This window comes from Lacerta agilis, chromosome 8 (genome assembly GCF_009819535.1).
Source record: "Lacerta agilis isolate rLacAgi1 chromosome 8, rLacAgi1.pri, whole genome shotgun sequence".
Classification (NCBI taxonomy): Eukaryota; Metazoa; Chordata; class Lepidosauria; order Squamata; family Lacertidae; genus Lacerta; species Lacerta agilis.
Window position 1 is genome coordinate 10226709 of NC_046319.1, and position 11726 is coordinate 10238434.

Consider the following 11726-nt stretch of genomic DNA (forward strand, 5'->3'; position numbering starts at 1 on the left):
CCAGAGTTAAAGTCGGTTCACGGAGCGGATCTCTATCCAGCTCAGATTCTCACTTTAGCAATCCTTGTAGAACTGGCATGTGCACACAGACACCGACAAAATCTCTCTCTCTCTCTCTCTCTTACCTGCCACACAGATGTCAAAGTAATCCTCGAACTCAGAACGGATGTGCTTCACCAAGTCAACAGCGTGGTTGAAACCCTCGACCTCCTCTTGCCACTCTTCCCCAATGGGGTCTGTGTGAGGAGACAGGAAGTACCAGGCCAACACTTTAGTAAATGCACACACTCCCTACAGCACCAGCTTTTACTTCATTCATGCTACCTTTTTCTTTCTTTCTTTTTCTCTCCTGGACAACACCACAGCTAGATTAAGCCCTTTAGAGGCCCTAAGCACTTAGAAGGTTTGGGTGCCCCCAATATATATAATATATATATATATATATATATATATATATATATATATATATATACACACACACACACACACACACACACACACATATATATATATATATACACACACAATTCAAAATGCTAACAATAATAGACCGTAAAACAAAATTTTATTTTTTGAAATGAAACAAAACCTATCGTGAGATGGAAAATAATGTTCTTTTTTTGTATACCTCCACTTTTATTTATATATAAAAAAGTTATCCTGCTTTTGCAAAGTCTTTGATCAGATCCTCAAAATTAATCTTACGTAACACACCTGCTTCTGTACTTAGTAGAGATAAGGCGCCCAAGCCTTGTTCTGCTGGGATTCCCCCGCCCTCCAGTATCTTCCCTCCTCATCCCTTAGTGGCTCACAGAAAACAGGCAGAATTAATTAATATACTTCAACTGAGAAAATGAACGCTCAGCTCATTTTGGGTTTATGCGGAGAGAGTTTTTTTTGTGGAACCTGGTTCAGCTGCACCATATGATCCATGGTAAATCGGACAATGAAAATTTTCTGTGCTGCCCCCTGTCCCTTGATGCTCTAAGCACGTACTTATTTTCCTTAATGGTTAAACAAGCCCTGGACAAGACATCCAGTGCACATGGATGTGTATTAAAAATTAGGCCTCCTCCTTCCATATGGATCAGCGGTCAGCAAGCTTTTTCAGCCGTGGGCTGGTCCACCGTCCCTCAGACCTTGTGGGGTGCCGGACTATATTTTGGAAAAAAAATATGAATGAATTCCTATGCCCCACAAATAACCCAGAGGTGCATTTTAAATAAAAGCACACATTCTACTCATATAAAAACACCAGACAGGCCCCACAAGTAACACAGAGATGAATTTTTAATAAAAGGACACATTCTACTTATGGAAAAACACGTTGATTCCTGGACCGTCCACAGGCCGGATTGAGAAGGCGATTGGGGCACATCCGGCCCCCAGGCCTTAGGTTGCCTACCCCCGATATGGATCAACAAAGCAGGAATTTCTACCTACTGCTTTCCTGGTCCCTCTGACAGACAGCAGAGGCTCAGTGAATAGAAAACTTTCATCCTAGATGGAAACCCATGTCTGCTCCTGAAAGGCCTGGCTTAGTCCTGTTATCACTACCTCTTCCTTCAGCCAAAACAAATAAAACAAAGTACCGTAGGCTCCCAGAGCAGCATACGCAGATCCAACAATAAGGCTGGCCCCAGATTTACAATCTAAAGAGAAATGCAACACAAAGAGGAACTGGGAGGAGGAGGATAAATTCGTTCTCCGTTAAAATAATTATTACAATCTGAACCAAAGATGAAAGAAAGACGGGGATGGAGGAGGGCGGAAAGTCAAATCGAGCACTTGCTCTTTGTTATGTCTAAAACAGACTCGACACAAAAGGAAGATGGGTTAGGAGGGAGGAGGAAAAATAGAAAATGTGGGCACTCCTCACTTATGGAATGACCAGCAGAAGGGGTTTAAGAGAGCCAAAAGAGAAGCCCCACAACCCCATTTCTCTCAGGCCCAAGGTAACAGCAGCCGCTCCATTATCTAGCTACCATCTTTCCTCGATTTCTGACAAGCGGGCCGAGAGGCAACTCACCTCCACGCAGCGCCATGATGTTCTTGAGACCTAGCCGCTTGGCCTTCTGCAAGTGCGCCGTGATCATCTCCTTGGTCTGGTTGCAGCAGGTCATGTGGAGGACAGTGTCCAGGCCACAGTAGTTGAGCGCTGTGCTTGCCATCATCATGGAGGAGGTTTCCTTGTCGGAGCCTGGGTCGCCAGCAGGGTGCCAGGTCACATCGATGAAGAGCGGGCCGCCCGCACCCATGCGCTCAAGCCTGCAGATTGTCACCCAACAGAAACAAATAAAATTTTTTGTGGTGGACGGGCAAGGTAACAAAAGCATTCTGGGAAATGATTTACAATGAGTCGGAAAAAAATGTTTAAAATAACATTTTGGGGAAAGCCAGAGGCTTTTCTACTAGGTATTAGCAGTAGCTAGTAGTGGTACCTATTTATCTACTTGCACTGGTGTGCTTTCGAACTGCTAGGTTGGCAGGACAGAGCAATGGGAGCTCACCCCGTCACGGGGATTCGAACCGCCAACATTCCGATCGGCAGGCCCAAGAGACTCAGGGCCACCTGCGCAATAACCTCATCCAAACCTCAATTTACCAGCTTCTCTACAATAATATTGAGGGGGGGGGGCTTTGTCAAAAGCCTTACTGAAAACAAGATACACTACAGCACACAGCATACCCGTGATCCACCAAGCTTGTAACTCTTTCCAAAAAAAAAAAAAAAGGAAAAAATCTACTCCCACTGGTATGCTTTTGAACTGTTAGGTTGGCAGGAGCTGGGATAGAGCAATGGGAGCTCACTCCGTGACAGGGATTCGAACCGCCGACCTTCCAATCAGCAAGCCCAAAAGGCTCAGTGGTTTAGACCACAGTGCCACCCTACCAGATGCTGGAGACCACATGTGGTGGGCTGAGTTGCTGCTGAGCTCAGGCCCTGCTTCTGGGCTTCCCACTGAGATGAGGATGCTACACTACACAGGTGTGATTCTTATTAAGCTCTCACGAGGTCACCACACATTCTTGTGGCAGTGAGTTCCATAGTTTAACCCCGTGCTCCCGCCATCCATCTCCCACTGGCAACACATACAGCGTCTTCAACACAATGCTCGGATTTCAACGGCCTGCCCTGGAGCACCCTACTCACCTGGAGATCAGGTTGACGGCCCCGTTGGACGTCCTCGGAGGGAAGAACTCCAGGGAGAACCACTTGTCCCCAGACTCCTGCCGCCTCCGCATCTTCTCCCACAGGCGGTCGTGCCGCTCGGTGTCGAGGACAGGGGTGGAGCATCGTGAGCTTTCCTTGGAGCTGTCGCTGCCGCTGCTGCCGTCGGACCTCACGACGGCCGCCCCGTTGCCGAGGACGGCCACCCCGTTGCCGGCGCCGAAGGACTCGTTCACCATGGCGAGAGACCTGGGAAGCAGGAAGTGGGGAGAAAGGTTAAGCACGCAGGAGGCCACTTATGCTAGCCTGAGGTGCCCCCACTGGAAGCTGCTTATCAACAACTTGGGCTTGCCAATTGGAAGGTCAGCGGTTCGAATCCCCGTGACACGGTGAGCTCCCTTTGCTTTGTCCCAGCTCCTGCCAGCCTAGCAGTTTGAAAGCACACCAGTGCAAGTAGATAAATAGGTACCGCTGCGGCAGGAAGGTAAACAGTGTTTCCATGCACTCTGGTTTCCATCATGGTGTCCCATCGCGCCAGAAGCGATTTAGTCCTGCTGGCCACATGACCCGGAAAGCTGTCTGTGGACAAACGTCGGCTCCCTCAGCCTGACAGTGAGATGAGCACTGCAACCCCATAGTCACCTTTGACTGGACATAACTGTCCAGGGGTCCTTTACCTTTTTACTCATTTTTATCAACAACTCCCATCAGCTCCAGCCAGCACAGCCAATGGTCAGGGACAACAGGAACAGCCTGTTCAGCAGCCATTCCATCAGGCAAAGGAAAATAGTTGGAACTGGAAGGTTGCTCTATTAATATGGCTAAAAAAACCAGCAATTTCTTTCTCCTCTCCCTCAGATTTTTTTATTCACTGCAACCCGTGAATATAACCAGTTGTTCATTTCTTTCTTTCTTTCTTTTTTAATAAGAAACTTTACTGTTGTCATCATCATTTTTCACACAGAATGGTTACTGACATAAAAGCACATACAAGATGCAGCAAGAACAATGAATGCAAAAGTCCAGAGGTTGCATTACCACCAAATTAAGATGGGGTGGAAGATTTGCTGGCTATGAAGGACTTGCTCACAAATTTATTGAAAGCTGAACGAATTATTATAGCTAAGAAGTGGAAGGGGCAAGGAGAATATAAGATGAAAGAATGCTATAAAGAAGTGTGGGATATAGCCATTAAGGCAAGACAGGGAATATGCAGGAGAAACGATTTCGAGGAGATAGGGAAGGTGTTTGTAGAATTTGTACTGTTAAAACGGAATCCATCGCAAGAGGTGTTGAAATTTTGGGAGGTTGGATAGTTACAATGGAATGGTCTCGGGGATGGGGCGCACATTTTTATCCTTATTTATTTATTCTTATTACTTTGTCCCAAAAAATTAAAAAAGAACAATGAGTGCAAAAAAATACAAATAGAAAAACAAAAATGAGAATACAGAGGCGAGTGGAAAACCGGGAGACAAGTGGGAATGCAGAGCCACGTACATTTATCACGTGTAAGAATAAAAAAGTGAGTCAAATTACTTCTCGATAAAGCCTCTCCACATTTTGTGTTTGTGTGTAAACAGGGGGTTTAGTGGGCTGCGAGGACGAGTTAACATAGGAGGAAAACTTATATCAAATTGAATAAAAGTGGTCTATTTTTGTTCGACCATTAAGGACTCCCCGTTTGTGTGTCAGGTGTCCTGACGGCACAATGTCTCATTCTTTCACTAGTCACTCCTCTCAGGAGGCGAGTCGGATTTCCAATGGTAAGCCACTGACATTCTGGCTGCAGCAAATAACCAGTGCTTTTCTTCTAGGGAAAACGGTGCTGGTACTGCGTACCCTTGAATACCCCCCCCCCATAAAAAGCACTGACTGTAACTAATAATTAGATCCTGGACTTGCTTTCACCTCCTCTTCCCTCCCACTCCTCTTTCCTTTAGTGTCATGTCTCATAGGCCACACCCACACCCATATATTTAAAAGCATGTTGCTTCCTTCAAAGGATCCTGGGAACTGTAGTTTACCCCTCACCATTCTCAGCACCCCTAAACAAAGTGCATTTCCCAGGATCCTTTTGGGGAGGGAAACTGGATTTAAATCATGTCTGGTTTGGATGCGACTTTAGATTGCGAGGGTGAGGGTGGAGATTGTGTCTTCAGCGACATTTGTAAGCCTTTTTTGACGGAAGGGTGGCATGAAAATGCCTAGGACTTGCTCAGCTGAGAGGAGAATCCACATCTAAGAGCTGCACAAACACATGCCTAATTAACAGGTTTAATTGCAATTAACTATCTCACACACATCCAGGAAAGAAAGAAAAATAGGGCACATATTTACAGCAGATAAGATGCAAGGCTGATAAGGTGCAATTGTTATTAAACGAGTAATTCCATATGTGATCCTTTCCTCAGGGGAAGTTGCTCAGCTGTTAGCTAGACAAACATTATGAGCTGTGCAGATCCGTCGACATTAACGGACCTGGCCAATTTCAATGGGTCTACTCTGAGTCAGACAGTTGGAGACATTACTTCTAATAAAAACATACATTGCAGAGCCACTTTGCCTCGTTTTCTCCACACGCATCAGCCAAGGAATCCTCAAGACCAGGACCCCCATAGTAAGGTGCCCTAGACCAGTGGTTCTCAACCTTGGGCCCCCAGATGTTTTTTGCCTACAGCTCCCATCAACCCTAGCTAGCAAGACTAGTGGTCAGGGATGATGGGAGTTGTAGTCCAACAAGGGACCCAAGGTTGAGAAAGGCTGCCCCAGACTGACTCAGCCCATCAGCCCCAGGACTGTCAACACTGGCTGGCAGCAGCTCTCCAGGGCTTCAGGCGCGAAACATTCCCAGCCCTACCAGGAGATGCCACTGGGGATCTGCGCCCGGGACACAAAGCAAGATTTCCTCCACCACCGAACTAAGACTCTTCTCTTTCCATGGCTGTCACAAAACACACACAAATCTAAACATTCAGGGGCTCTGCGAGGCAACAAGGGTTAAGAAATCGTTTGCCTTTTTTGCAGGTGAGATTTTTCAGGCTCCCACTCTGAGCAAAGGGAGTTGGAGCAGAAGGTCATTTACAGTAAAGGCTATTTCCAAGGCGGAGATCGGGGCTGGGCAAGTAGCAAGGAGGGGAGAAGGGACAACAGCACAATCCTGCAAGACCCATCGCAACACTTGCCTGGTGGAGTGATCCTTCCATGCAACTGTCCACTGCAGCTTGGAGTGTTTCTCCAGCTGGACAGGCTTTTTATTGCGCTCCAGGTTATTTACTCCGGCTGTCCACGTGCACACACAGTGAGAGTCTCAGGCTCGCTGACCTTGCTTGGATCGAGTGCACAGCCACTCTCCAAAATGGACTCCCGCCAACAGCAGCCGCCGCCTCTAAGCCTCCGCTCTACAGCTATGCAAACAGAGACGCCACTTGGGCTCTCAGTAACTGCATATACAAAGCCAACCCCCTTCCCCCCCCCACTCTAAGGTGTGCATTCAAAGGCACCCTCCTGCTCCAACCAGAGCCCAGCCCACACCTGCGGGTGCCAGACCTGGCTTGCCAATCAGAGGCTGGCCCTGGCACTCCCTCCAATCGGAGGGGCATGGTTCTCTGCCCGTTGCTCCAATGGGCAGTGGAGATCCAGCCCTCTAGAGAAACCCTTCTGTTTGTTAAGCATAAACGCTCCCTTTGATTGTCTGGTCTGAATGCCCCGTTGTTTGTACAAGAGCCGCTGTGCACGGTGCTCTCTTTTGCAAAATGTTTTAAGTTCCGAGAGCAGAGCTATATATTCCCTGCTGACCCTCTCAAAAGAAATCAAAATTAGGGGCCCTCATCCTTTTTACAGTAAGGACACCGCCACCGAAAACGTGCTTTTGTTATGGTGAATATCTTTCCCTCGGCTTTTGTCAGGGGTAGATATCAGAATATTCCCAGAAACAAGAGATACTGCAGATGTTCCCTGAATGTGCCGGACACTGTAGAGCATATTCTCTTTTATTGTCCACTACAACAGTACGCTGCGTGAACACGTGTTGTTCCCCCTTTTGGGTGGTTTGAAACCGCAGCAGGGTGGAAGTGTTGGATTCTGTCTCTCTGACATTGACCAAGGGGTGACTGTGGGGGTGTTTTTTGGCAGCAGTGCTTCAAGGAGTACTTTAACAGGAGGAAATTCTAGATTTTACATATACACACATAGAATCAGCCTATGAGTTTAATTGTTGTTTCTTTGTGTTTATATATTTTTAAAGTTCCTGTATGTGATTCCTTCTCTCGCGATTTTACTTGTAAATGGCTAATAAAGGTTTGATAAGTAAGCTTTTGTTATGCGCAAGAACTGCACAGTGTCTCCCTTCTTTTCATACTTAAGAGGAAAGTAAAGTTCTCCTGCCAGCCTGACAAACCCATCTGTGGAGAACCTATACAGACTGCCAGTGTTTTAAGAGCATGTAAAATGACATTTGCCTGGCACCTGCTTCATATAGTATAGGCAGGTGGTTAGAAAACTATTCTATTTTCTCAGGTTTCAATCAACACATTGTGGCTCTAGTTACAGGTAGGTAGCCGTGTTGGTCTGCCATAGTCAAAACAAAATAAAAAATAAACAATTTCTTCCAGTAGCACCTTAGAGACCAACTAAGTTTGTTATTGGTATGAGCTTTCATGTCTGAAGAAGTGTGCAAGCACACAAAAGCTCATACCAAGAACAAACTTAGTTGGTCTCTAAGGTGCTACTGGAAGGAAATTTTTATTTTTTATTTTGTTTTGACATTGTAGCTCTGAAACTGCTATTGCTACACTATGTATCACTTTGTGCTGTATTCTTGGCTTTATTGAATTTGTATGTAGCCATTTTACTGCATTTTTAATAAAAAAGAAAGGGAAGAAAACAATCACACAGCCGCAAAACTGGCAAGGAACTTTGTGGCACCCAAAAAGGCTAACTTGGGGTGGGGAACCTCAGGCTCCCAGAGAACAAATGTGGCCACTGCGTCTCTCCACCAGGCCCTCAAACTCTCTGCAGACCATACCCGTCAATGGCCTTGCTTCTTCACACACCTTTTTTTTCCTTGACCTGGCCGGAATGTTTTCTTTGAACCCCAATACTGTAATGCATTTTGCTTGTCTGGATGAAAGAGAGTGGGGCCTGTGAGCATGCAAAAATTGGCCGACTGCCCCAATGGGAAGCCCACAAGCAGGACTTGAGTTCCAGAGCCCTCTCCCCTCCTGAAGTTTCCAGCAACTGGGATGCAGAGGACATGCTGCCTTCGGCTGTGGAGGCAGAGCAAAGCCATTGCTGCTAGCAGCAAAGATAAAATCTATATTGGCTCCCCAACCCACTTTCGCCTCTGGACCCACTCACCACGGGCATGTGGCCCTCAGAAGGTTGCCCTGGTGGGAATAACGGCCCCTTTGATCTAACACATCCCTGGGCTGGCTTATTTGTTATGGCATAAGCCTTCCAAAGGAGTTTACACAGGGTGCCCCTGGACCGGCTGTGGTTGATGGGAGTTGTAGCCCAAGGCAGCAGATTAGCCTTATCCAATCTCGGAAAAAAAACAAGAGCAGCAAAGATTCAAGGTTTTTCCAGCAATGCCCTGGCTGGCTGAGCTACCGTAATTGATTCTTACTGCCAAGTAGCTCCTCAACCCTCACCCCTTCTCCCAAGCAACAAAAGCCATCTAAGGTGAGCTGGGGGGGGGGGGATGTTTGCAAATTCTAAGAAGTCAGTTCTGCATAGGATTTAGCCCAGGATGAAAATTTCTGCGTTGCTGGTTGCTAGGGCTTCTTTTTCCCACTCGCCCCATATCTTAGGAACACAGCCAGCTGTCACCTCCAAGTCAGAATGCTGGCATTCATTTTAGAAGCAGGTGGATCTTGGAAGGCCAGGAACATTTCCAAATCAATAACCAACAGTAAAAGCAGCCGGGTGGCGCTGTGGCAGTACGCGGGTGGGGCTGCGGTCTAAACCTAGGGTTTGCTGATCAGAAGGTCAGCGGTTCGAATCCCCGCGACAGGGTGAGCTCCCGTTGCTCGGTCCCAGCTCCTGCCCACCTAGCAGTTCAAAAGCACGTCAAAGTGCAAGTAGATAAATAGGTACCGCTCCAGCAGGAAGGTAAATGGTGTTTCCGTGCGCTGCTCTGGTTCGCCAGAAGCGGCTTAGTCATGCTGGCCACATGACCCGGAAGCTGTATGCCGGCTCCCTCGGCCAGTAAAGCGAGATGAGCACCGCAACCCCAGAGTCGTCCGCGACTGGACTTAACGGTCAGGGGTCCCTTTACCTTTACCTTTAAAAGCAGCGGAGGTGACTCACAGCACATTTTACACTGGGTTTTCACTTGTCCTGCCCAGGGATGTAGTTAGTGTCCTAAGAAGAGACTGCTGGATCAGGAGAACAATTGCCATCTAAGGCCAGCATCCTGTTCTCACAGTGGCTAACCAAAATGCTGCAGCGGGAAGGATAGCAAGTAGGATCTGAGTCCAAACTCAGACACACAGTCACGGCTTTAGTCATCTTTTTCACCTGAGCTCAGGATGCAATCCTCTGCTGTGTGTACGTAAGAGAGAGAGAGAGAGAAACTTGCTTGCTCCCATCACCTCAACTAACCTAGCAGCCTGACTGCATTCCTGCTGGAGTTATCACTGTGGGTATGGATCAAAGTTGGTGGGGATTTTGGTACTGATCAAAGTTTGCTAAGGAGGGAACCTGATCCTGGCTCCTTGACTGGGACTCTCTCCAGCTGGCAGCCACTCTGGAGAAAAAAAGTAGTATTCCTGGTGCCATGGAGAGCCAAGAATAATTACAACTGGAGCAGAAACCAGCTCTGAAAGGGTTATGTGAGCAGCAGCTCTGCTGAGGAGACACCCAGATCCTGTTTCTCATTCCCGAAATGCGGGTCTAATTTCAGGTGGTGGAATCGTGACCCAAACTGCTTCTAAATGCACCGACTGCAATTGTAACAGAAGCAGCGGGGCAAGTTCATTAGCTTTAGTTCATTAGCATTGCTAAGCTGGATAGACCAAACGGATTTACAAGAGGAAGAAAAGTCTGTCTTCCCGCCTTACTTTGCAATATTATAATTAGTACAATATAATAAAATAATATAATTACTACAATATTATAATTATTATATCTTATATTGTGGTGCTTATGTGTTGCTATTGTTACTATAAGCTGCATTATGATTATCGTATATTATAAATATTATTTCTTTTAGTGGAAGTAAGAGGGGGGAGAGAAGAAACAAGGGTTTAGCCTCCTCGCTCCCCCCCTTTTTTAACTTCCCAAAATGGTCTCTTCCATTAATTAAAAACCGCTGAGAAAAGGGGACTTCTGGTCAAGAGACCGCCCCCCCCGTCTTCCTGAAAGTTGGACCCTTCCACACACGCACGCGCGCATCCCCCACGCTAGCTAGCTCGCTCGCTTTCCTTCACTCACCTTTTCTCCGGCGTCTCCCCCTGTGGGGTAGGGGAGAGGAGGGTCGTCTGGGTCTCGATCCGAGGCGGCGGGCGAGGAGGAAAAAGTTGCTCTCGCGCCCACGCGTGCACGCACACAGGCACGCTTTCGGTTCCTCGCTCCTCCCACCTCCTTGAAAATGTGTGAAGCCACGCCTTCCTTTAAATGCTGCTTTGTGCCCGATTCCAAGATGGCGGCCAATAAAGGGCTGCCCCGCCCCGCCCGGCTTCACGCGTCAGCCAAGATGGAAGCCGTTATATCGTTGCCTGGATACCGTCCCAAACGCCTCGCTTTTCTCTCAGCTGCCCCATTTCCTCACAATCACATAAGCAAACAATAATAATCAATGGCAGGGTCCAATTTCTCTCCTGTCATTATTATTATTTAATTAAACGTATTAGTCCATGATGATGATGCAAAAGTAACTCCAAGCCACACTTAGATTAAAAGCAACAAAACCAGGAAAAAAAAATCTAACGTTCATATTTTTAAAAGGCAGGACTAACATCCCACTCACTGAAAGAGGCCACAGAAAAAGTAAAAGCCAAAGGCCTGACAGGAGAAAAATAAAGTTTTTTGCCTGGTGCCTGCTTGTTTATTTACAACCTCTCTCTCTCTCTCTCTCTCTCACACACACACACACACACACTTATAATGTTTCTGCAAAGTTTTTGTCTTCATTGCAGACTTAAGACACACAAACACCAACAGTCGTCTTTTATGATACTGCTTCTTGTTTTTAAGTTGCATGCCACTCACAGACTTTTAAAACATTAGCGCTTAATATTTCAAATATCTCTTAAGTGAGCAAAACTTAAAAACGGTATATTTGCTTTTAAATAGTTGCTTTTGAAAGTCATGCTTTTAAATAAAGCAGCAAGTTCACTACAATCTGGCCAAAGGGTGCTTCAGGCGGCTGTTTTTTGAGTGTCAGAAAAGGGCCACAAATGAATAGATAGCCTATTGAAGGGTTGTCTCTTTCCTACGTTCCAGAAGAGAAATTTCCGGGATTTTCGGTCTTGACTGCCAAATAGCCAGCCTAGGTGTAATAGGAGTATAACCATGCCACCTACACTTTCACACCGTCCAGTTTCCCTATGTA

At 46.7% G+C, this 11726-nt stretch overlaps 1 protein-coding gene across 2 annotated transcripts in view; it reads right to left on the reverse strand.

Annotated features, from left to right (window-relative positions):
- MTHFR (methylenetetrahydrofolate reductase) overlaps positions 1-10745 on the reverse strand; it is a 28340-nt gene extending 17595 nt beyond the window's left edge. The window contains exons 1-4 of one of the 2 annotated variants that reach the window (XM_033159414.1): positions 10607-10745; positions 3155-3421; positions 2030-2268; positions 126-236 (exon numbers count right to left, since the gene is read on the reverse strand). In XM_033159414.1, the coding sequence (XP_033015305.1) occupies positions 126-236; positions 2030-2268; positions 3155-3411 (607 nt within the window). In that variant the 5' untranslated portion in view covers positions 3412-3421; positions 10607-10745. Of the gene's footprint in view, positions 1-125; positions 237-2029; positions 2269-3154; positions 3422-6357; positions 6549-10606 lie in introns of those variants that run through there. The other variant, XM_033159415.1, reaches the window with a different exon arrangement.
- Between the last annotated feature and the right edge of the window lie 981 nt (positions 10746-11726).